This window comes from Scomber japonicus, chromosome 4 (genome assembly GCF_027409825.1).
Source record: "Scomber japonicus isolate fScoJap1 chromosome 4, fScoJap1.pri, whole genome shotgun sequence".
Taxonomy (NCBI): Eukaryota; Metazoa; Chordata; class Actinopteri; order Scombriformes; family Scombridae; genus Scomber; species Scomber japonicus.
In genome coordinates this window covers 28,233,993-28,259,324 of record NC_070581.1, presented here as the reverse complement: position 1 = coordinate 28,259,324, position 25,332 = coordinate 28,233,993, and the positions used below count along the sequence as shown (strand labels likewise).

At 39.0% G+C, this 25,332-nt stretch overlaps 1 protein-coding gene across 1 annotated transcript; it reads right to left on the bottom strand.

Annotated features, from left to right (window-relative positions):
• Positions 1-4,550: 4,550 nt before the first annotated feature.
• Positions 4,551-17,041, bottom strand: hipk1a (homeodomain interacting protein kinase 1a). The gene is made up of 15 exons (XM_053317274.1): positions 16,310-17,041; positions 15,150-15,523; positions 14,949-15,072; positions 13,595-13,714; positions 13,389-13,475; positions 12,669-12,850; positions 12,403-12,553; positions 11,488-11,692; positions 11,189-11,307; positions 8,206-8,357; positions 7,230-7,373; positions 6,833-7,003; positions 6,472-6,665; positions 6,151-6,281; positions 4,551-5,043 (listed from the first exon to the last, which is right to left on the bottom strand). The coding sequence occupies exons 1-15, from the start codon at positions 17,039-17,041 to the stop codon at positions 4,612-4,614; spliced, it is 3,318 nt and encodes a 1,105-aa protein (XP_053173249.1). The 3' UTR covers positions 4,551-4,611.
• Positions 17,042-25,332: the final 8,291 nt, after the last annotated feature.

Sequence of the window (25,332 nt, the reverse complement as noted above, 5' to 3'; positions counted from 1 at the left end):
TGGACGACATACTTGCGCACAGACTTCTAGGCTACTCCTACACTTGTGTTAATCATTATCATCTGTTTACTGTAGGAAAAAGAATGATTCATTCAGAATGAATCAGGAATCATAGTATTAATAGTGTTTGTTTTTTATGGTTCCACTTAATGAAATGCAGGTCCCCTCTTAAACTTTTAAACTTTCACCGTTGGACATCGTTGCAGACATATCTTGATCATATTTGTCACACATGGCAACAAGTTAAATCTTGCTCTCAAGGTAATATGAATAAAGAATAAACACATTACATGTGCTGCGGGATTACAGGCTTTAGGGACAAATAACAACAAAAGTCATCTCAAGGCTCATCAATTTTGGTCTGCTGTCCACTAAGGTGAAGCCCACTGGCTCAAAATACTGACTCTGATGTAAGTTTTGATCCACACATCAAAAATGTTGTCCTGCCCTGTTACCTGCAATTAACTATGTAAAGGTGGTCTTGAGAAAAACAAACAATTGCAGACCTTTTTTTGGATTGTTCAAAGTGATGTGGGCTTTACATGGCTAAGAACAATGTTTAAACTGAAGTCAATGCTCTCCCACGCTGATCAGGAAAACTGATTCATGCCATGACTGTAACTGTCTCCAGTCTCTAGAGTGTTAGCGTTTACAATTAGCATATAACCTACCATTATGACGAAGGGCTTGTTTTATTTGTGCCAGGCCAATATAATGAAAGAAAGGTGATTCATTTTTGATAAAAGAAACAATGTCCAGCATGATGGAGACACAACTGTTAGCTTAATTAGCTTTAGGTTATATGCTAATCATATACGCTAACACTCTAGAGACTGGAGGCAGTTACAGTCATGGCAGGAATCAGTGTTCCTGATCAGCATGGGCAGTTCATAGTTCATTTTTTTCAATATGTTGCTGTGAGCTATTTTTCAAAATTATAGCCACTGCCCATATAGAACCACAGACAGCAAATATTTTATCAGTTTTAACACTGAAACTATGCGTCAGATTTCAAAACTGTTTTAAGTAATCATACGAAGATGCCGTATTAATTGTGGAGGCAGAGTCTGAGGTAGTGCTGCTGCCTTCATTTATTTTTGCCTCCGTGCTTTGCATTTTGATGATGCACACGGCGGTGCGACTCTGTGGTGGCTGGTGTTGCCAGATTGGGTGTTTTTCCGCTATTAAGGCCTGTTTTAACCGGGTTTTCACCTGGAAGGCTCTATGGAAATCTAGCACTCTCTTGAACGAAGTTGAACTGTGAGAGAGCGCCGTTCATCAGGCAGATTCACGTTCGGCCAAAATACTTCCTCTGTCACCAAACTAATCATTTTAAAAAGTGGGTGGGATTTGTCAGCGATGCCCATGACTATCAGTATTTCAGATTGTTAGTAGGGGAGCCTGGGGACAGTTGCAACACTTTTTACATTACTCTCAGTTACTCAGAGACTAGGCCCACCAAACCTTTACATATTAAACTTACACATGTCTGCTAATTACCCATACCATTTAAAGATGGTTACATATAACATATCAATCACAATATTGCAACTGTTGCATCTGTCCTCATGGTCTCAATCATGACAAAACATCATGTGCTAGCCAGCCACGCTGACATTGACACATGCTAACCATGTGACTGAATAGTCAACAAAACGAATTCAAACAAAATGATTCAAACTAGGTAAGTTTGGATTCACTCATACAAAACGTCAGGACAGTATGACAAAAATACAGCTCATGAAAAAAGCTACTTTCATACCACCAAAACAACTTTTTCTTGATAAAAGCAGGACCAGATGCTCAATATGGCCTCTCTCTTCTTGGTGGGCAGAGGGTCTAACTGAGCATGTGCAGTGTGAGTGTGATCACTCTAGCATGCTTCTGATTGGAGAAATAAACTTGTTGCAACCTTCCCCTGTTGCAACTGTCCCCAGTCTCCCCTATATTTTTGGATAATTAGTTTATTGGGGACTCTGTGTTAGGTTGTACTTTTAAGCAATTGTTTACATTTGTTTATTATCCTTATTTCAATAATGTAGTAGTGCTGACATTTAGTTATAAGGGCTCATTGCTTTGTATTTGTGTTTTTTTCACAGTTTTACAAAAATGTAAGATATTTCTTTGAGTAAATCCTGCCAAACACAACAACCTGCCTGTTCCTTGGAGGATAAAAATGAAGAGCAGCATTAGTGTTAAGCTAGCTGTATAGCTAAAGACTACGTTGCCTGCAACCACTTTCAGTGAGGACAGCATAGTGAGACAGAATTCCTGATTTGATTAATCTTTGCCAATCGACAATCACCACATAAACTCGCATTATCACAGATATACTTTCTTTTAATTCAAATGTGCAATCTTTTTTCACTTTAAAATCTGTGCAAATTTCAAACTATTATCATAATGATAACAATAATGTAATATTATCATACACCAATATTCCTCTTAATATACTGTTACTATTTTTTATTTCCAAATGTTCTTATTGCTTGTTTTTTTAAATGATGCTATTTCTATTTTTGCTACCCACTTTGCAGCTGTAACGCTGTAAATTACCCCATTATCTTATGTTTTTTTAATCCAAGATCTCTGAATATTCCTTCTCTGAGCACCATATGATCAATCATTACCACAATCAATCAATTGATCACTTCAACATTGCTCTTAAATGGTACTCTTACACTTCACTGTAAATTAGGCTCTTTGATAAATGCATGTTATTGATCATTTATATTCCCCTGATCATATCAGGGAGTTCATATATGAGATTATGTTCATGAATTTCTATATTATTTAATTTGAATAATAAATGAGTCCTGAATTCAGTTTTGAGAAGATTTTATTGCGTATATACGGGTTAAGGTTCATTGTGTTTTCTATGTAATGTAGCACTTCACAACACAGCAGGATTGTAAGAACAACCATCATTTCACCAAACCAATGATTTGCTTAGAAGCAGTTAACAAAACATCAAATTCATATTTTCATGAGTCACCATCGTCAGAACTCAAAAAAACGCATTACTGTGAATTTCACAATCTTAATCTAAATGGCTTCGACTTTTACGTGATCAATCGGATTTTATGTGCAAACGCTTTACTTCACAGACATCACTTCACAAGACAAGAGCTTTTACAATTTTTTTTCTCCAAATAATCATTGATGTGTGATTTTTTTTTTCTCGTACAAATTAAACGTAACATTTTGCCGTCTTTCTGCGAGCAACGGCTGACAAAACTGGTGCGGCTGCAGTTTTACAAAACCTCTCTTGAATGCTACTCCATTTCAGACACATGCAACCTTAACTACAATTTCAAAACTGTAAAAAAAACACGACAACCGCCCCTCTGAATACCACAGTCTACACTGAAATGCACTGCGTCTTTCAACATACTAAACATATAAATATAATTAAGTCAGTGGCCAGTACTAAAACAGAATTAAAACATTTGAAGAGCACAATGACACATCGTTATACAGTACAGTACATAGCTTACGTACTCCATTTGTTTTTTTATAGTACAGATAACAAACACACAATACATTCATAAAGAAAACATACAACGTATTAACTTAATCACAATGTGCAACCTATTAAAAAGATAAAAGAAAAGAAATTGGCCTAAATAAGTAAGGCGATTTGTGTAAATGAAACCTTTAACAGCAGCAGAACAGTTAATGCTAAAGAGTCAAATTGCACTTTTTCCTCAACACACATTTCTTAAATCAAATAAAACATTTTTTAAGGGCTTTTCACATCGAAAACCAGCCTATAGTGCAGTCTGAAAGAAGTTGAAGTTACAGCTTTATGTTTGAGGATTTGTTTGTATAAAAAGGGCGACTTTTCTTACACGGTTTCAACTAATGTGGATGTTAACGCCCTTAGTAACCTTAACGCCTAAGTTGAAACTCAGCACTTTAACCTTTGAACTCATGCAATAACATTTTCGTAGTCTTCTCCTAAAACTTTTTTCTCGCTCTGTTTTTGCTGTCTGCCAACTACCTATATCTGCTCTTTGGCTACTAAATGCTTCACTATGTTCATCAGCTGGTCTACAGCTAACTGTGTCTGTCCGTAGTGTACAGTTTTTTTGGAGCTTTTTCTCTAAAAATTAGCTACCTAATGTGGCTGACAATGATGCAATGAGCGCGCTGAGAGTGAACCAAATCAGTAAAGTTGCAACCAGACAGGAAAACAATGAGCTGAAACTCGCTATCTGTAGGTTCATCAGAAGGAGCAACCCTTTTGTCGCCGCTGCTTCAAACTCAGGATGTTGTAATTCTAAGTCATGATGTTTCTCCTCTTCTTATACTTTGTTTTAAATCCAGTGCGCTGGAGTCCAGAGCCAACACAACGCTGTTCAGATACTCACAGACTGCACTGCTCTTCAGTCTTACAGTATGCAACACAAAGAAGTATCTTAAGTTTGATTAGATTTTTTTGCAAAATCATCACAGAAAATTTCCAAAACAATCAAGACTGGACAATAAAGCAAAGTCAAAACAGGTCCAATCACAGCCACCTATGATGAGCTTGTGCTCGTCTCTAGTCTCGGTCTCGATTTGGTCTTCATGCAGAGCTACGGTGCCAGCGTCTGTCTCCGTCAGTCTTTACAGGTAGGGGTACTGGTTGAGTTTTCGGGGGTAGGTAGCGCTGGAACGATGGAAAGGTTGCCCCCCTAGCTGATGCTGCTGCTGCTGCTGCTGCTGCTGTGGTTGGTGGTGGTTGCCGTACTGTCCCGGAGCAGACCCTCCCAGGGCTAAGCTGCCGTTCTTTTGGAGCAGCGCCAGGGAAGAGTAAGCTCCGCTCGCCCTGCCATTGCGAGACGAGCCCCCCTGCATCTGATCCACAGCCTGGGACACGGAGGCCAGGGCGGCGGATGCGGGGTAGGCGTACAGGTTGGGGGTCGAGCTGAAGAGGGTGTTTTCGTGAAGCCGGTAGGATGAGTGGGAGGAAACGGGAGGAGGGTATGTGGGCTGCCGCCTCAAAGAAGTACTGCTTCCTGTTTGGTCGTGAGATGATGACATCACAGACTGCTGTACCTGAAACAACAGACAAACAGACTCTTTATGGGTTGACGTGGAGTAGACAGCAGATCTCAGATAGCTAAAAGATAGATTCATATTTTTATAAACAATTCTTGTGCACTATCAAGACTCCACTGGAACAGATACACATCAGATGCATTCAGCTGAAGCAAATATTATACTTCAGTGGTCTCTTTTAGGCTCCACGCATGAATGCAACTCCTTGCCTTATGGTCCTGAAAGTTAGTTAAATCTAGTCAGAGTCTTTCCGTGACTACAGGAAAACAAACACTGAAGATGTGACCTCGGTGTCAAAGTTCAGCTGGAGATTTGTGTACTGGTCAGCATGATTTTATTGAGCAGAAGTGAACACAAATGATTAGGATCTGATTTCTCTTCTTGTTTCATGCTATAGCAACCTGACCTCAAACACTCAGACTGCAGCTTGCACTTTTGTTGTGATTAAAGGGATTTTTCAGATTTGTATTTAAGTTCTGGGTCACAACTGCAATATCATTGCATAATTTACAGTTAAAAAACAAGTTATCTTCTACTGACTCTTTATGCAGCCTCTCAGTTCAGCCTCTGTCTGAAAAGTTTTAGCTCCTGTCTCTTTAAGGACCCCCTGCTGATGAGCCCACTCTGTTGTGATCGGTCGGCTCAAGAGGCTACATAAACAAACAGTGGCATGATTTCACTTTTTCTTTTGTTCTTTACTTAAAATGAAAAGCATAAATCATACTTTCACTTTTTGTTTTGGAACTTTGACCATTTTTATCTTCATAACAGTACATACAGTAAATGCATGTATATGCATACTGTACATATGCCTGCCTTTGTGAAGCACTGGTGCAAAGTCTGTTTGCTTTCAAAAGTGCTACATTAAAAAAAACAAAAACTTGAAACTCGAAAATCCCCCAAAGCTTAATAGATCCCCTTTAAGTGTTTTCCAGTGAAAACTCAGAAACGCAACATCATGCAAAAATCAATCTTGATTAGCTCAAAGCATGTGTATACTTGTGAAGAGAAAGTTTCAGGCTTAAGTAATAGAGTTCAGGGTTAGGCCCAGACTTGAAAACCTGCTTTCTTTAAGAGGCAGTACCTGCACTGAAATCCTGTTACCTGACTCAAGTTGAGAGGCTGAGATCTGCTGGATGCAGCCCGCTGATGGCGCTCCGTGTTGGAGTCTGCTGGCCGACTGGACTGCTGAGACGACCCCTTCTTGGCCTTATTAGAGCCAGTTGTGACTTGATCTGACGATGCAAAACCATACAGGAGAATGTGAGAACTAAGAAGAGCAGAGATTACAGATGTTGGAAGTAAAATTGATCATTTATCGACTGATGTGACTTGATCTGGTCACATCTAGTGTAATGATAATACGAATGCAAATAAGTGAGGTCTTAATGTTTCAGGTCAGGCAGTGGTGTGACCCTGCAGGACCTGGAGCCGCTGGAGCTTTGTGGGTTGTGCTCTCCCCAGGCTGGCTCTTCACTGAGGGCATGATGACGGCCAGAGACTTGGTGGGCTGCGAGGAGGCCTTGGGGCTGAGGGGGCTGCTGGTGGAGGAGTCAGAGTCATGGGAGTCGTGTACCGTCACACAGCTGATCACATTGGTCCTCTGACTCGTTCCAGAGCTGCAGGAGAGGATAAGAGAGGAGTAAAAATAACCGTTTCCTCCCAATTTTTCTCAAAGTAAAAAAAAAGAAGTCTACTGAAATAAATGTCCAGACTTGTCTGACTTAATATGGAGACAAGTGCTCTAAAATGGGTCAAAGAGCAAATAAAAAGGAACATGGCTCACCATGCAGCAGGGAACTTCCTGTCATCCTCATCCTCTGAGTCGCTGTGGATGGTGATGATGCTGACGGCAGGACTTGGCGTGTCAGAGATGACGATGGGCTGAGACTGGTCACCGGCCAAAGTAGAAGTGTTGTGGACCACGCTGGTGGCCGAATGCACTGATGACACAGGTCTGTGGGTGGAAACAGACACTCTTACAATGAATCATCTTAATAATTGAAGACCGCTTTCAATGCAAAAGGTCAAATATTTTCTAATTCCAGTTTGTCAGTGCTAAATATGTATCTGGTTTTGGAGAATACAATACTATTTTATGACATTGACACATTAATCAAGAAGCGAGTTGGTAAATGAATCATCCTTTGCTCAACATGCAGATGATGTGACTGACAGGGTACCTGGCTCTGCTCTCAGCATGTCGAGCCTTTGACCTCTTGCCCTGTTGGGATCTTGTAGCGGAGTTGTGGCTTTGGGAGGCAGCGTGACGGCCCGCACCAGAGTCCTGCTGGCTGACTCCATCGTACTGGCTGCCGTGACGACCCCTGAGAAAAGGAAAACAGATTTAACTTGTGTAATCTAAACTGCGTCAACAGATATCACTTCTGTTGTGGTGTATATTGTACTCATGATGATAATTATACTCAATAATGGCTTTACTAGAGATTAAGATGATGGGGTAAGGATGGGTTAAGTATGTTTATTCCACGCCTGCTGATTAAAAGTGCACTAACTGATTGAGTTCGCTGTAACCCGCAGTATGCTGTAGTGTAACCCATAGATGTGAAATGTAACAAAAAAATGTGTTTGAAAAAGAACATGGCATCGCATGATGATGTATTTTGAAGAGGGAACAAAGAAGGCAAAGAAGACCTGTGTGTCTGGTATGAGAGAAAACAAAAAACATGATGGGCAAGACTGCAAATACCAATGTCAACAAAAGTTAGCATGTGGGCATAAGATCCTGGTAATGAGATCACTGTAGGAGGTCTCAACACTTTTTTAGCAAACATTAGCAAGCTTGCCAGTAAAAAAGAGGGCACCGAAGTATTGCATTTTAGATTGTTGTTCATAGACCTTATCTGTGTTTGATCTAGGGTTTTGCAGACAGCAATAAATGCTGTTTGCCTAAATGGTGCTTTACTAAACGATCCTTTATATTTTGACGTTAAAGCAACCATCAAAACACCCTCTTCCAACCTGAGTAGTCATCTTCACAGGTAAAATGGTTGAGAAAAAGTACTAAAAAAGAAAAAGCGAATACCAGCAACAAAAGGTCAGTGACAGAAACATAGTATTTAGTAAAGGATCTTTAATATTTATTGTTCCCTTTCTTCTTTTTGACACTAGAACAACTCAAAAGACACAGACTCTCACCTCCAGCTCGAAGTTTGTTGACCGTCGGACACAGGGGCTCCCATGGGTGAGTCGGGAACTACGGCCTGCCCGGGGTTATGGATGGCCATGCTGGGCATCTGCTGCCATGTGGAAGGGATGAGGATCTGTTGTGTACCTGCTGGCCAACCCTGCTGTAATAACAAACATAAACACATGTTAAAAAATGGCAAGTTGGTCTATTTCCAAAAACCTAAGTGGAACAGAAGTCGGAGATATTTTCTGTCTGAAAGAGACGACATGATGAGAACATGCAGTCCGTACACATACAACAAGCTCCAGAAGAAGCACAAAACACCTTCACCTCAGATGTCACATTAAAAGCCTGTGTGACACATTGACAAGCTGAACATAATTGAAATGTCACTGCACTGGGCCGCCACCAGAGAGCTGAATGTGTTACCGCTGAGAGGAAAATGTGCTACAAGTAAATCAACCTCTGAATCACAGCAGGTTAAACAAAGCTCAAAGAAAGACAGAAAAACAGAAAATCACTCCTGAGCCTCTTTTGTCAGACAATCCTGTGCTAGGAAAAACCGAGAGGGTCCAATAACAAGACCACCAGCCTAAAACTGAACACAATGTGTTAGACTGAGATAAGAGCAAAGAATACATGTTAAAGCTTGTCCCACTGCTATACTGGCTCTTGCTGACATTTGTTATACTGCATTTAAAAAAAAAAAAAAAAATACTGGGAGAAGTTTTTAAAGCTTTTCAGCAGTGTGCATCTTTTTGGATATAACCACTAGGGGTCGGCAGAATTGAATAGCATGTCTATTCAATTCTGTCTTTGATGACTTTTTGATAACAATATCTAGCTTGAATCCATCAGCTGTAGTCAAAATGCAACATATGTTATGCTAAATAAAAGGAACACATCAGAGTTTTCTTCTTTATAATTGAAGTTCTCTCCATAGTGTGGTGTTTAATGCTTTTCCCTCCACAAAAAACATTTTAGCTGACTCTTTTGAACAATTTAAATTCTTACAGTCATCTTCTTATCAGCATTTTGCTGGCATATAGCCACATTTATTGGCACGCTACTTGGAACATTATCAGGTGTTCATCAGTGTGGAAACTTTGGCAGACACCGAGACATGTGTATTGTGTCACCCGCATCTTTGTGAACAGAAAGAAGTGCTCTCGAGTCTGTGCATGAAATATGAACAAAACCAGGAGCCTGTCATTAAAACATTGCTCCATAGCAACAAAAACTCCAGACATTTGGAAATGTTCAGTGTTTTAGTGCAGTTCTGATAAAACACTATTTAAAGTTTAAGTGAAATTCATTAAATGATGAAAATTAACCTATAAATATTCAGTTAAGAGATCTTAGTATCAAATACTGTGCACACCTCTGTGGCAACAAGTTATAAATCTAAATTAAATCTTTGAGAAAAAACCTGCTCTCCTGTAAACACTAAGAAATAAGAAGGATACCAGAAGCTGCAGAGAAAAGCAAAAACCAGACTGGTGATGTTCACATGTTCATCCCATGCTCTGCTGCAGAATGCTGACAGACGAACATCAAGGAGAAGGAATATAAAAGAAAAATGTTAAACTAAAGTAGCTGTTGTGCCCGATGGTGCTTTACCATCATGAAGACTTTCTGATCCAGTTGGCCGCCGAGGCTTCCACCTCTGCAGCCAACTGGCAAGGGGACCCAACCTGTGGTGCAAACCAGCAGGGGGCTGAAGGAGTCCTGAGTGGAGGTGTGAAGGGAGTCTAGAGGGAGCGGAGGTGTTTCCCATAATATTTACTGTGTATTGTTTGTACTGTGTATGTAATAGCCAGTGTTGTTTCTGAAAGTATCTCATAATTGAATCAATAAGCTTGGACGTAGACGATCCCAAAGGACTGGACTATTTGGAACTGGTTCTAACCCGGATCCGGTTCTCAATTCCCATCCCTAATCCTAACAGAGTCACGCTACATCTACACTACATCAGCTACGTTTTCAAGCACAGCTAACTAAATATCTCTCTTCAGCTGGCCAACAAAACTGTGCATGAAGGCCAATATCTATTAAAGTAATGACTGATGTTTATTTTATGAATGTTTTCATTTACACGTATTTGACTTTCTGTTGTTCTGCACTGTGGTGATAAATCAGTATTTTATGATGTTGGCAGCAACACAAAGAACTTCTTCACTTTTCCGCTATACAAACTCTCACAAAAACCCCCATTCCTTTGCCCCCATAAACACTGAAACACCAAGCTGGCATTTAAATACTTTCAAACCCTGGAGGCAGTTTTTTTTTTTTTTGGAAAAGCTCAGTTTTTGGATTGAGGAAAAATGCAGTTTTATTCTATTGTAATCTGTATGGATGGAGGGCTGAAATAGTGAGAAAAAGATGAGTTTTTAAGTTAAGGTGGACTTCATATTCTGCTGAGTGCCTAAGAAGGGGAAGTCTCTGCTTTGTGGAGCAGGCCACACCAGAATAAAAAGAAAAAAATGTTATTCATAGTCGTTTTTGTTTTGGAGTTGAAAGGAGAGAATGTTTTTTTGGCAAGTAAATGAAAAAGAAAACATACGAGCAATAACATGTTTGCCAACCTAAGCACACAGAAGCTCCCATCATTATGGTGAGGTTACAACAGCCACTTCCTTTTTGGATCTGGGTCCTGGGTGAAAAGATTCCTGGATTCACTGAGCTCCAAGACAAATCTCATTAAAAAAACTCCTTTACCTCTGGTCTCTGCAATGTGCAAAATGTTCTGGTAGCAGCTTTTCATTAGCCTACACGTTTTAGACAATGCTGAGTGTGGCACTGATGTCACCATAAAATTAGACTAAGTTATTCAATTCAATTAAAATCAAATGAAAGCAGTGTTTCTCTGCCTTCTCTGGTTGTTAGTTAAATGTCTTGTCACACCTTCTCTCTGCAGATTCAGGCTGATGCTGATGGATTCAATACTGGATTCACAGTCAATAAAACTCCCTTAAACTCAAACCTGCGTACCTGTGCCAGCATGCTGGGCTGGATGTGAAGAGGCTGTGACGACTGGCTCTGGGGAACTAAAGGTACTGAGTTGTCCATCCTTACAGGGTAACCAGAGGGCTTATTGGATGTTTGAAGACCTGCAAGGAGAAGATAGAGGCAGATTATATTATGTAAAAGAAAAAAAATACTTTATATAATACAGAAAGAATGTTTGGAGTCTGATGGACAAATACATTTTTTTAAAATTCTTTTTCATAAGGTAAGTGTAAAATAAGATTTCTTTGCTTTGAAGTAACACTAACATCTTGCTCTCTCACCCTGGATGGTGGGCGGGCAAACGATGAGTGTTTGCTGGAAAGGTTCGGTTTGGGTGCAGAGCTGGGTGGGTCTGGTCTGAAGGGGCACACCCTGCTGGGCCAGACCGGGGATGTTTATGGTGGCCTGCTGGTAGAGGCCAGGCTGGTAGTTCAGCAGCGGGACGTTACTGCTGAGAGACAGAGACTGGCCTCCTGTAGAAGCCATCTGGAAGACAGAAAAGAAAAGACAAGAAAAGACAATTATTAGTCTTATTTTCTTATTGCAGTAAGAAAATCCAGTCGTCACATCTTGTTCTAGTTGAATGTGAGCCTTAATAAAAACTAATCAATCCAAAAATGTGTTTTAATTTGCTCTCTAATTGTTGCACTTTTCAACAGTTTCATAATAATAGAAAATATATCTGGCTTAATTAAATTAATTAAAATTACCATCCTGAAATATAACAGTTAATTAATAATGAATAAAAACATTATACAGAAGGCAGCCATTCATGCAGATTGATTGAACTGAATGTGACTGATTAATGCAGATTGATTGAATTGAATTGAATCATTTTGAATCTCTAATATGGAGCCACAACTGCTCAGTGGTGCAGTATGAGAAACAAGATGAAACTGGGGCATTAAAGGTATAGTTTCAACCCTGAAAGACATGATTAATTTGTTTACTAAATACAAAAAAAAGAAATGCATGTCTTCATCCTTCACACGCACAATAGTAAACTCATAAATCAGATCTAATGCATAGAGAGAAGAGTGCATGTTTGAAGACTGTAGATAAAAGAAGCCTGAGAGCTCTCACTTTACAACGCTTATGATATAACCTGAAACAACTAAAAACTGGATCAACAAGAGAAATGTTATATAGAACAGAAATGACCCTGAGGCAGATTTAATGTGCTGATCCAGACTCACCTGATTGTGCTGGTTCAGTTGGCTGCTGAAGGTGACTGTGAGGTTGGTGGCTGCACTCGGGGTATTGTTGCTGGCAAACATATTTTTTCCATTCTCGAAGGCGCTGCATCTGCGTTTGCAAATGTCCATATTCTGGAAGCAGGACTTCACGCTGCAACATGAGCAAAAACACAAGAGCTCAATCAATCAGTCAATCAATCAATTAGTGGAATCATGGGAACACAATCACGACAAATGATCATCAGTCCGCAGAGTTGTTGGCTTACTGTGAGCTGTGAGGGAAGTGCAGCAGGTGCGTCATGGTAACAAAAGGGTGATTCAGTGTCTTCATGGGTGTGATCCGTTTGTCTGCGTCTAGTGTCAGCATCTTCTTCAGCAGGTCTATGAATTCCCGTCGGTCGGCCTTCTCCGCCAAGATGTCGGTCCCCTCCAGGTTTGTCATGTTCACCTGCAGAGGGACGGGTAATTAGTCAAACTGTAAAAGCACAGCGATACAGCGTCCTGCCATGCATCCCTGGAGAGGGGAGTTTTTAACCCTTTGTAGGAAAGTGCTACTTAAAAAATAATTGATTTGCTTTGAGGCCATGCACATAAAACAAGGATTTTTTCTCATTTACCCTGAATTTTATGTTTAACAGACCTCTACAGAGCTCATTTGTTCAAAACCTTTTTTAAAAACATGCTAGAGACTCATTCTGTTTGTGTACAAGATGAAAAATCAGCTCAACTTCAAAAATGTCTCAAGCAGGATCTCTTATGTCAGCAGTGATGTCATTTATACACTAGCACAATCTGTATCTATAGCAACCGTAAGGAAATCCGAATGTCTTTTTGTGCATTACATACCTCATACAAGTGGTAAAGACTGCCCTAAAAGTTTGGGTTTGGTAGATTTAGTTGGTTGAGCAGAACTACAAAGGTTTAAAATAACAACAATAAAATAGTTGTGTAAATGTTAATCTGAAATCAAACAGGTCCTTCCTCACCTGCATCATATCATCGAGACAGTTGAAGATGTATTTTCTCGCCTCCTTTGACTTTATCCCCATCTCTGCCTCGTGCTCCGCAGGTGTCTGCAGAGAAATAGCCGAAACAAGTCCTCAGTGAATGCACATATTTTAGGTTTACTGTAGATGAATGTTGTGTTGTGTGTCGTCGTCTCTGTGGACCGACTCTCCGCAGAGACGCTTACCTTGAGTCTCCAGAGGGGGTAGCTCGAGTCCGGGCCTCTGTTGAAGAAACGGCTGGTCTTGGTTCCTGCACTCAGCAGGTACTCTGCTGGAAGACCCTGCGTCTGGGAAATGTAACGAATCTGAGGAAAGCGAACATAAAAAAGAAAGAAACTGTCAGGTAATAATGTGTGACCAATGTTCAATCTTGTTGTTGTGTCTTTGAGCAGTAGCAGTTAATTATGAGTGGTTGTGTCGACCTTTGAGGAGGGCTTGAAGAATTAACACATTTTACCGAAATGCAAACAATTGGTGGGTAATTATTGTAGATTGTTTACTACATAACAATAGTGGAGAGAAGAGGAAGAGGAAGTGAGGGAGAAAAAAATGCAATAAATGTCCCCAGATGGATTTGAACCAGAGATGTTGCAGTTCATCATCAGCGTCCTAATTCGTAAACATCTGGGCATTTAAATCAAAACACAGTTTAAACTCGTGTTGACACCTCAACAAGGTTGCTATGAATTAACTGCCATCAACAGTAATCGCCCCCTTTCACACTTTGTACACATTCACAGTCACAGAGAGAGTGATAAAACCCTTCATATTCATATTTTGGAGAAATATGTTTATTTGCTGTCTTGATGAGTTAAATAGGAGGATTGAACTCTCATGTCTGTTCAAATAAATAATGTTTTTTTAAAGATTAAACAGTAGGGTTAGGGTTACTAATGATGATTTTTAGATTAGTTGATTAATTTTCAAGAATTTAGAAGAAATGGCATTCACACTTTCTCAGAGGCCACAGTAACACCTTCAACTAGCTTGTTTTCTCTGACTAACAGTAAAGACTGAATATAAGATTTTAGTTGCCCTATATGACAAAAACAACAAATATCCACATTTGAGAAGCTAGAACTATCAGTTGGCATTTTTAGATGAAAAATGACTGAAATAATTAATCAATTATCAAAATAGTTGAAAATGTTGAAGCTCTGAAACAAACAAGACATAAGGTGTTATTGTGTGAGCTTTACAGGTGCTGAATGGACAGAGCCAGTTGTTTCTCCTTGTTACGAGTGTTTATGCTAAGCTAAGCTAAGCTAACCAAAGCTATGTGGCTTACAGTAGCATAAAGACTGGAATATTAATGCTAAACTGCTTCACAAACAGACCTCAGAGTAGAGGTATTGACCTTCTCATCTAACTAACTAAGCAAAAAAAGCAAATATGCAGTCTTCCTAAAATGTCAAACTTTTCCTTTAAAAATCATGTTTGTTAAATGTTTAAATATGTGAATGCTGCTTTACAACCATTTCCTATTAAAGCAGCATATAAATGTGACTTTAAAGCGTGTGTGTGAGTGCTGCAGCCGACCTGATCATACTCTGAGGCTCCGGGATAGAGGGGCCATCCCAAGAACAGCTCCGCGATGACACACCCCAAAGACCACATGTCGATGGCCTCACAGAAAGGAAGGCCCAGAATGATCTCTGGAGCTCTGCAAGCACATCAGACAAGATCACTGCAGGTCATTTACTGTGCTGTGATTTACTTTACTGCACCGCACAGTCTTACCTGTAGTAGCGTGACTGCAGATATGTGGAGCAAACAGCTTTGGACACGTGGCTGGCGGAGCCGAAATCAATGACTTTGACTCTGTACGGCTGCCTCAGAGGGTCGACCAACATAATGTTTTCTGGCTTCAGGTCGGCGTGGATCAACCCGAGGCTTTTCAGCTTCATCAGTGCCGTGGCGACCTGCTGCAGGATCGGCCGTATGCACTTGAGCAGCAGAGGGCTGAACTTGCTGTGCTTCAGGAAGTCGTAGAGGTTCTGCTCCAGCATCTCAAACACAAGGCACGTGTGGTTCTTGTGCTGGAAACACTCGTATGAGCGGACAAAGTTGAATTCATCGGCGTTCTCTGTGCTCAGCCGGCTAAGGATGCTCACCTACAGCATATTACAGGGAGGAAGGAGAGGAAGATGTTATTATGTCTTGATTAATGTAGAAAACATTAGATCACCACATTTTCTTTTAACTCCTTAAACCCTCTTATTTTTTGCCTGCCTACCATTCTGTGTATTTTATTATTGTCACTTTTTAGAATATGATGGGCTTCTCATAATGTTCTAGGACAGTTCTCATAAAAGACTTACATCTTATTAAACTATTGTTACTGAAACATGAAGAAACATTCATATAATTTTTGTCTCTCGTATTATCTTTTGTCTTATTTACATTTAAAATAAAAGCCAGTGAGTCACCTGTCGACTACATTTGTTTACATTTGTTTACATTTTGGCTAATTTGCATCATGAAAAGTCGTGCAGAACTTGCTTCTCAGGTCCTGTTTGCACTGCACACACAGAATTATCACTGAATTACTTTTTATATATGAACTTCAAAATGTGATTATTATCAGTCAAGATGAGCGTATATATAAATATATAAAAAGCATCTTTTTTTAATATAGATTTCTATGATTTCTGTTTTATTCAAGAACCAGGGACAAAGGGTAAAAGAGTGTGAAAAGCGTTTCTATCTTGAATGTTGTCTCTTTTAACTGAATGTTGTTTTTTTTGTCTGTTATATCAGGTGTCTTAGCACATACGCTCCATGAGAAACATCTTTTTATTCTGCCAATGTGGCTTGAACAAATAAAGCAAACCTCAACCTCAATCTGAATCTCTCTATCTACCTTGGAGCTCTTTTTTTTTTCAACACAACACACTCACTTCAATTTGACCTTGCCGAGCGTAAGAAGGATGATTCTTCAAGATTTTGATCGCCACTATCTCATTTGTGCCACGCTTCCAGCATTTTGCCACCTGGCCGAAGGTGCCGCGTCCCAGAAACTCTAGCACCTCGTAGCTGTTGGACATGGAGCACAGAATCTCGTGCTGGACCAGCTGGTAGTCGCCCTCGCTGTGGGAGTTGCTGCTCTTGGTGGTGGAAGTGGAATGTGCTATGGACTGAGCTGTGGTGGTCCCCCCTCCACCACCGGTGCGGTTTGACACGACGGGGGCTGAGAGCTCCTCCAGTATCTGGACACTGTCGCTGCTGTCCACCTCCTCACTCTTCCTCTTCAAGCTGTACTGCTTGTGGTAGAGGTCGCACGGCTGGGAGGAGGACTCTGCATCCTTGATACGCCGGCTGGAGGAGGAGGACGAGGAGGAGGATGAAGGAGGTCCGCGGAGGCTACCTGTGCTGTCTGCTGCCCGCACCACGGTCTGCTCCCTGGACCCTGCAGTCGGCGGGTGCACCTGGTTGGAGTTGTACACTGGGTTGAAGTTGGAGCCAGAAGTGGAGGGTGCAGTTCCCTGTGTGGGGCTCTGCTGGTAGTAACCATTGTCCCCCAGCTGGTTGGACACATCCCAGGCAGGGTTCTCGACTTTGAGCCTCTTTGAACGAGAGTAGGCACTGGAGGAGACAGAGGGGGAGGAGAACACCTGGAGCTGGGACGCCATGACTGTGGACGAGATGGAAAATCATTAGCAGCCATCAATCAGACATTTACAACACCTTGAAACAAGAGAAGTAGATCCAACCAATGAAGCTTACATGATTTAAGATGACAGCCTCTTTGTATTACTTTTTTTAGTCTCCTGTTCAGACAGAAAATCATTGTAACCCTCACAAGCTGCTTGTACATAAAATACAGCTGAATAAGTTCTTTTTTTGGTCATGTTACAAAGATTTAAGTGGTAGATTGGCAAATTAGGGTGGTGATAAAGCCGCAACTAATTTCAATCACAGTTTCTTAAAGCCTGCAGTAATGTATTCAAAACATTCTGCAATTTTTGCTTTTAAAAAAACAACTAATAATCAAAATAGCTGCAATCCATTTTCTGTTGATCGTCTTACTGATAAATCGTCGCAGCCCTATCTTGTGATATTCTACATTTTGGTCATTGTCCACAAATCCCATGATAACTGAAAGTCATGATGTGTTGGACCATCTCTTAATACTTTATGAATACACTCCAAAGATTCATTAAAGTATAAACCTTTAAAAAGAGGTCACAAATACTTAGTTTCTTTTTTTAAAAGGCTCCTTAGGTTCCTTGAACAGCTGAGCACTGATGTTTTTAGAAAAGTTACTCAAACAGGAATAACATCAGTAAAACCTTGTATATAGATGCACTATGTATTTTATTCTATTTTTCCTTCCTCTTTATTTAATTTAATTTATTGTACATATTATTTAGATTTGACTAAAACATGACTGTCTCTGCAGTGTGTTGCTGTTACATTGAGCATACTCATAGCACAACAATTTCTTTATATCTTATATCAGACACTTTTATCTTAAAACATGTCTGGAGGGGATCTTTAACAATGCGTTATGTTATGTGTTATTTTATATTTTAAAAAACTGTATTCTGAATGGTAACTAAAGCTGTGAAATAAATGTAGTGGAGTAGAAAGTACAATATTTACACTCTCTGAAATGTAGTGAAGTGGAAATATAAAGTATCATCAAGTGAAAATACTCAAATAAAGCACCTTAAAATCATACTTAAACACACTACCTGAACACATATACTTAGTTATTTCCCACTGCTGTCTACCTACACATTACACATACACTTGGATTACACATACTAATAATAATAATAATAATAATAATAATAATAATAATAATAATAATAAAAATAATACACCAATGAATGCAGTCTCTAAGCACTGACATTATTGATATGACATCACCTGTATTTGATGAGTGAACACTGATCCTACATGAGAGGCCTCCTCCTCATCTTCTCCTGCCCGGGCTGCAGGAGGTGCTGCAGCGGATCAGCTGAGCTTCTGCTGCTGCTGTTGCTGCTGCTGCTGCTGCTGGAGCTCCGGCTGGATGAGCGCTAAGCTAAATGCCGGCTACAAGCACCCCGAGTCATACCTGACTCCAGAGTCACATGGCCGTGTCAAGCAGGAGGAGAGATGTGCATGTTGTCCTCCTCTAAATGTCAGATATTACGTCTCATCGTGAGCGCAGTCCTGACAGAGACGGAGCTCCATCACCGCGGTCTGACTGCTCGCCGTACTTCCTATCCTGACGACGTAACGGCGAGACGTGACAGACGTCAGCGGCCGGGAGACCGTTGGCATGGTTACAGAGATGGAGTCAAATACATGAGCACATAGTTTAAAGCTGTTTTAACTCTTAGATACTGTCAAATTTGACCCGTTTTAATATTTGACAGCTGTAAAAACACCAAATGTCGTTTTCTTTTGCCCTGAAATTTCATGAGTTTTCCTAAAGTGGCTCAAATACACAAAAATTAAAATATTGTACGTAATGTACAGGTTGACCGGCTGTTTCTGGTCAAATTTGACCCGTATATTGGCATAGCTTTTTATCAAATGGCTTATTAACAGTTTTAATAAAATAATAGTTATGAGGATTTCTTTTTATGATGTAGCTGTAATGACTGATGGCTTTAATAATGGTTATACAATAAACCCCACAGCTCCATAAAGTTCTTGTAATTTCCATTTTAAATAAAAAGGGTTCATTTAAATAATTATTGCTATGTTATATTTTCATGTCTTAGGTAAAATAGGATATGATATTGTGTGATGGTGGGTGTTTTTTCTTCAAAAATGATGCTCTCTGAGACATTAATCAACAGGGCTCTCAAGTCTCAGGCATTTGGGGTGTGACACACGCATTCCCACCCACCCTTGCATTCATGTACTGCAACCATAGACTGTATTTTTTTTATTTTTTTTATTAAGACAATAAGGCAAACAACAAATACAACACAACAGACAAAAACAAAAACCAAAAACACAAACATAAGACAGTCAGAGGTTTTTACAAGTCACTTGCACAACATTTCTCCATAATAAAGTACGTTTTGGCAGCTTTCTTATTACTGATATTCTTGATTGTGGCAGTATAACGGTGCAGTTCATGTTTAAAGGGTACAATGTTCGGTTTAGATTTGGCCCATTTGTTTTGTCTTGCACAAAGTGTTAAACATCATTCCAAAAAGTTTTACTGTAGCTGCAATGATAAAACAAGTGAGAAATGGTTTCATCTTCAAGTCCACAAAAATCGCATGCATATTCAATGTCTAATTTAAATCTTTCAAGGGTTTTCTTTGCAGGGTAGATTTGATGTAAAATTTTAAACGAGATTTCTTTCACCTTATTATTGAAACAGAATTTTTCACCAACTAACCATGCTTTATTCCAGTTACTTTCTCCAAATTGTGCAGCCCGTTTAGTTAAACCTCTAGGTAGGATCTTGGTTTGTAAGCAGCTTCTCAAAAATCTGTTAGAGCAGGATCTTTTTGTAATATCTACTCCGCCCAAAAAAATATCACAAGTATAATTTTGTGGAACAGCAGTAATTCTTTCAGTCCCTTTAAGAAGCTGAAGCACACCCTGAGGTAAAGCATCAAAAACCACAGCATATTGTTTCGGTGTGACTAGGAGTTGAAATTTTATCAACAATTCTTCATAAGAAAGTAAGAAGCCATAGTCATTAATAAGTTGGTCAACTAATAAAATGTTATGTTCCATCCAGTCCTTGTAAAACAATGATCGGTTTTTGTAAAGGATGTCTTCATTGTTCCAAATATAATAACTGGTTGGTGTACTTACATCTGTCCACACTATCATCAAACACTGTGTTGAAATCTCCACCCCATAAAATCTCTGCTGATGGAAACAGTGTCAGCCATTGATTTATCTTATTTTCTAATGTTGAAAAAATTATGTTATTGAGGAGTTTACTGTTTCAACCATATATATTAATCAGAATAACAGGCGATTGGTCGATATCTGCCAACATAATGATCCATCTGCCATCTTTATTCGTATCATATTTTATAATTTTCCCACCATATTTTCCCTGTAAGATGGCGACCCCTGCTGAGCGATTGAGAGAACCATGAGAGAACCATACATTTCTTCCCCATTGACTCCTCCAATATGAAACATCAGTCTCAGAAGAGTGGGTCCCTTGAATGAAATAAAAATCTGCACCTTTATTCTGAAGAAATAAGAACAAACTCTTCCCTTTCACTTCATTCTTAATACCCCTGACATTGACAGAAAAAACAGAAGTTGCCATAGTCGCACTATAACTGGCTAAAACACCTGAATAAGAGTAGGCTTTTTAAGAAGAGATTTAATTACAGCTACTTTAAAGGACTGTGGTACATATCTTGTTACTAAAGACAGATTGACCATATCTAATCTAAAGAAGGCGGAAGGAAATACTTCCTTGAGCGGCGTAGTTGGGATCAGGTCTAAGAGACAGGTGGATGGATTGGATGACGTAATCATTGAAGTACATTGTGTAAGGTCAGTTGGAGAAAAAGAGTCTAAATATAAATCAGGTTTGACAGCGGTTTCTAAGTTTCCTGTGTTTGAGGATAAATCAGTGCCTATCGAGGGCAGTAGATGATTTATTTAGTCTCTGACAGTCTTATCATTTAAGAAACTCATGAAGTTGTCACTACTGAGAGCTACAGGAACACATGGATCAATAGAGTTTTGACTTAAAAATCAAAACTATTAATGACAAGTAATAGGCAGCTCTGGCATTACAAAGGGCTTTCCTATATGTTTTAAGACTTTCTTGCCAGAATAAGCAAGATTTTTCCAGTTTAGTGGAGCGTCATATTCTTTCTTTCTCTCAAAAAGGAGAACCCAGATAACTGCAAACATGTTTAATTGATCAATTGTATCAATTCACAATGCTGCACAGGTTATTGGTTCTCAATGAAATGACGTTGGAGACACAGAACAACTTAATATCCAAACTGTGGAGGATACAATGGGACACCTGTTGCTGTTACAGCAAATGGATGGGAGCAGGTGCCAGCTGGTGATAAGCAGATAATTTGCAGGTCACATAAATCACAGACAGTAGTAACATTTCCGTAACCTTTATCACACCACTTTTCTTAAGACTACAAATTGAAACCGAAGGCTTTATACATTCTATCTGAGATAATGTGACTATAACAAAGAACATGGACAAATCAGTCATTTGCTGTCTTTTTCAGGGCATGTTAAAGTATTACCATGAGGAAGTGATAAGGAAAGTTTGTAGGAGGAAGACTCAGGCTAAAATGAGATTATCTATCTACACCGTGCAACCAGCAATAGATCTTTATCGACATAAAAATGAAAAGAAAAACAAACTAAAACTGATTTTGCTTAGCTGAGGAAAACTTCACTCAAAACTTGCAGTATGCTCATATAAATACAGCCTTCACTCTGTTACACCGAAAGGCCAGTGACGGGCAGAGACAGGAGCTGGAACGGCCTGAGGATCTCTCTCTCTCTTTCTCTCTCTCTCTCTCTCTCTCTCTCTCTCTCTCTCTCTCTCTCTCTCTCTCTCTCTCTCTCTCTTTCTCTTTCTCTCTCTCTCTCTTTCTCTCCCACTCACTGTAGCGGTGAACTCCTTTGTCTCTGTTATTAATGCTGCTGTAGAGGAAAAATGCCTCTTCTGTCACCACAGAGAGACAGTGTTTCACTGTTACAGAGTGCATGCACCAGACAGCTCTATTTGTGTTGTTACAAACCATTTTTTATCAGATGTTGAAATTTAGTTTTTTTGAAGCAGGGCTTTATTTATGGTTTTAAATATACTTATTTGTTGTAGGACAGACTGGTGCTGATGTAAAATTGATACCTGTGTAAATATATTGTATTTATTAATGTATTGTGCTTTTGTACAGCACACAATAAAAATCTCTCTTTGCATGCATTGTCATCAGTGGACTCCTGCTGAGAGCACATGTGTGGAGGATCCTCACCAGTAGTTTATAAGATGAAGACTGCCATAATGTAGCATTCAAGTAAACAGGAAAATGATCTTAGACTTTTGGACCCCACCACATGTATATGTAGCTATATATGTAGAGTATTTTAAAGCGTCTGTATTTGGGTACCTGGAAATATGCATGATACATCCCTTTAAAAGGGTACAATTTTAGTTCATTTGATGTTGACATAATCACACTCAAAGCTAAAAAAATCAGCACTTTAATTCCATATCCAATGTGCTTGAGTACAGAGCCAAGAACAACCATCCAAATAAGACCTTCCTTCTGGTGCAGTGGGAAGACTAGAGTAACAGTGAGTATTCAGACACATCTGCGCCGTAACATTTCCAGACATTAAAAGGAGATATGGGTCACCAAAGGAATCTTTATGATACATATTTCAGTTTACTGGTGTGGTGTACTTCATCTTCCACCAGAGTGGGCTTTCTATTAGACCATTGTCTTGAGTGCCTTGACTTATAGGGAGTGTTATTCCTAAAAGTAAAGCAGAGCTGCTGCATTTGCTTCATATTGTAGAATAGTTGTGATTTCATAAACAAAGCCATTTGATATGCAGTGAAATATAGGTTTTTTTAAATTTATGTAATAATAAGGAGGCCCGTGCACATCCATAAACTCCTCGCACCTGCACTCTGCTTGTTCCTGTTTCTGCTTCTCGTGTTTGTCTCATTAGTGGTCTTAATGATGTCATGTCAAAACAGAATTAAAGAAGAAATGGAAACAAGATAGCAGTGAGTGGGTACATATTACACATGTATAAATAAAGTAAATAATCATATATCCTTGTTTTCTTTGTCTACCTTAGAAATTGTGACAAACCAAAAGGGAATAAATAATACACTAAATGATTAACTTATAACACCTACCCTTTTTACATTAGTCTTTGAAATAGATCCCTTTGTACTTAACAGAGTTAGAGTAAGTTAGAGTGTACAGTGAGGTTATGTGGAACATGTCTAACTTCTCACAAATGCAATGCCATCAGACCGTGTCATGATGTTTCCCAAACACAATCTCCATTTTGATGTTGAAGCTCAGTGGAGTCAACTTGAACTTGACCCCATCATTAGTGGGCACTTGGCTTCAACATTTTATAACATGTTCAGGTGGAACTGTATGAGGATATTTTATTGTGTTTGTGATTACAGCATCATTTAAATTATCTTTTAATACACGTATACTATTGTCTGTACAGTCTATGGTTTCAACCATACACTGTATATAATTTATTTACTCATATACTCACATTAATTTGTGAAATAATTGGCTTTATATGACTCTTTGTGGCTGACAATCTGTATCTAACTGGGGCTGTGAAAATATCTTAAATTCTACATCCTAATTTCACCTTTAATCACACAATTTATTTGATATTTGGTCAAGTTTTATCAGTGTTTTAGCTACCAGTTGGAAATCTTACCATGAAGGGTTAGGTTAACTATTTTTCAAGTCTAGTCATGTGCCTAACTGTTCTTGCCTGCTGTAATAATTCATTACTCCAAATGGCCATTATAATGCATTTCTTATACAGGTGACAAAAATACGAAGTTTTCTGATAATAATATGAGGCTTCAGTAGTTTGACTATCTGTCTATCTATAAAAAGTACTGTTTTTATAAGATCAAATTATTTGTGCTACTTATCCTGTTTTATTTTATTTGTAGCTCTGGATGAATTTGTTGTGGAAATTGGAAATTCTGAACTAAAAAGACCTTATGTGTCTGACACCTCAGAAACATGTTGGGATTATATTATTGGTAGATCACTTCCATTGGCAGACTCTTGTTTTAAGAAAGACTTGAGAAAATATGAAGCTATTATAACCTCTAATGTGAATAATTTATATGATGTGTAGGCCTATGCCTGGCAGAGGAACTACAGTTGTGGACTGAGCACAACCACAGACCATTTTGCTGTCAGGTTTAATTGTTCTTCCTGTTATCGTTTAACGGACACACACCAGCTGGGCTACCAGCATTTTGTATGAACGCCTGAGCAGAATTTCCGTCACGACTGAAAGAGAAGTGCCACAAGGAAACAAGAACATCAGTGGAAGGTCGTGTTCATGTCTTGCAGCCAAAGTATTGTAAGTACTGATTTAAAAACGTTTTTAAACAATTTATAAAATATGTGACAGATACATAGCACTGTATATAGTACTGTTATGTTTATGTGTGATTTTTGTTGTTTATATTATAAAATGTAAATGTAAAATATAAGTACCGTATCATTACATATTTAAATTACAAAACATGTGCGATGTACACAACACTAGTATAATGTTATATGAAGCCTGTATCTATAGTCATGTAAAGCAAAATAAACAAACATTGTGTGGTGCATTTAAAAATAATACACAAAACCAATTAATTATTCATTTTTCAACATATATATTTTTCAATTTTACAGTAGACCTAAAGCAAACAGGAGGAGGGGGATGTGTCTATAATTTGAACTCATAAATTATTACATTTCTTTGTATATTAATTTTACATTTTACGTCTCATATAAAAGAAAGAAACACACAAATCTACTGGTATGGGTATCGTTTGTATTTATGAGTGCTGTATTTGTCAAAATTGTACATTCATCACATAGATACAGATGGTCTTCAGGTGTCTGGTTTGAAGAAATGTCGACATATTAGCACAAGGAAAACTGTCATGGTAATTAGAATTGTAAACCAGCAAATAATTGTCACGCCAGCAAAAAATGAATGACCTTAAATTGGTGTCTGAGTTGCTGGCTGATCAGTGTTTTCATTATTTCATTATTTTTAGATTCAGTACTTTTATAAAGTTTTTTATGCTTTCTGTGCTGATAAATCTCTTTTCAGCTTTATTTCAGGCCAGTCCTTCCTTCTGCATGCCATGCATTTTTGTCGACTCAGCCTTCCAGTAAAGGTTGCAGCTTCCTGCTTTCTGCTTTTAATTTACAATTTACACAAC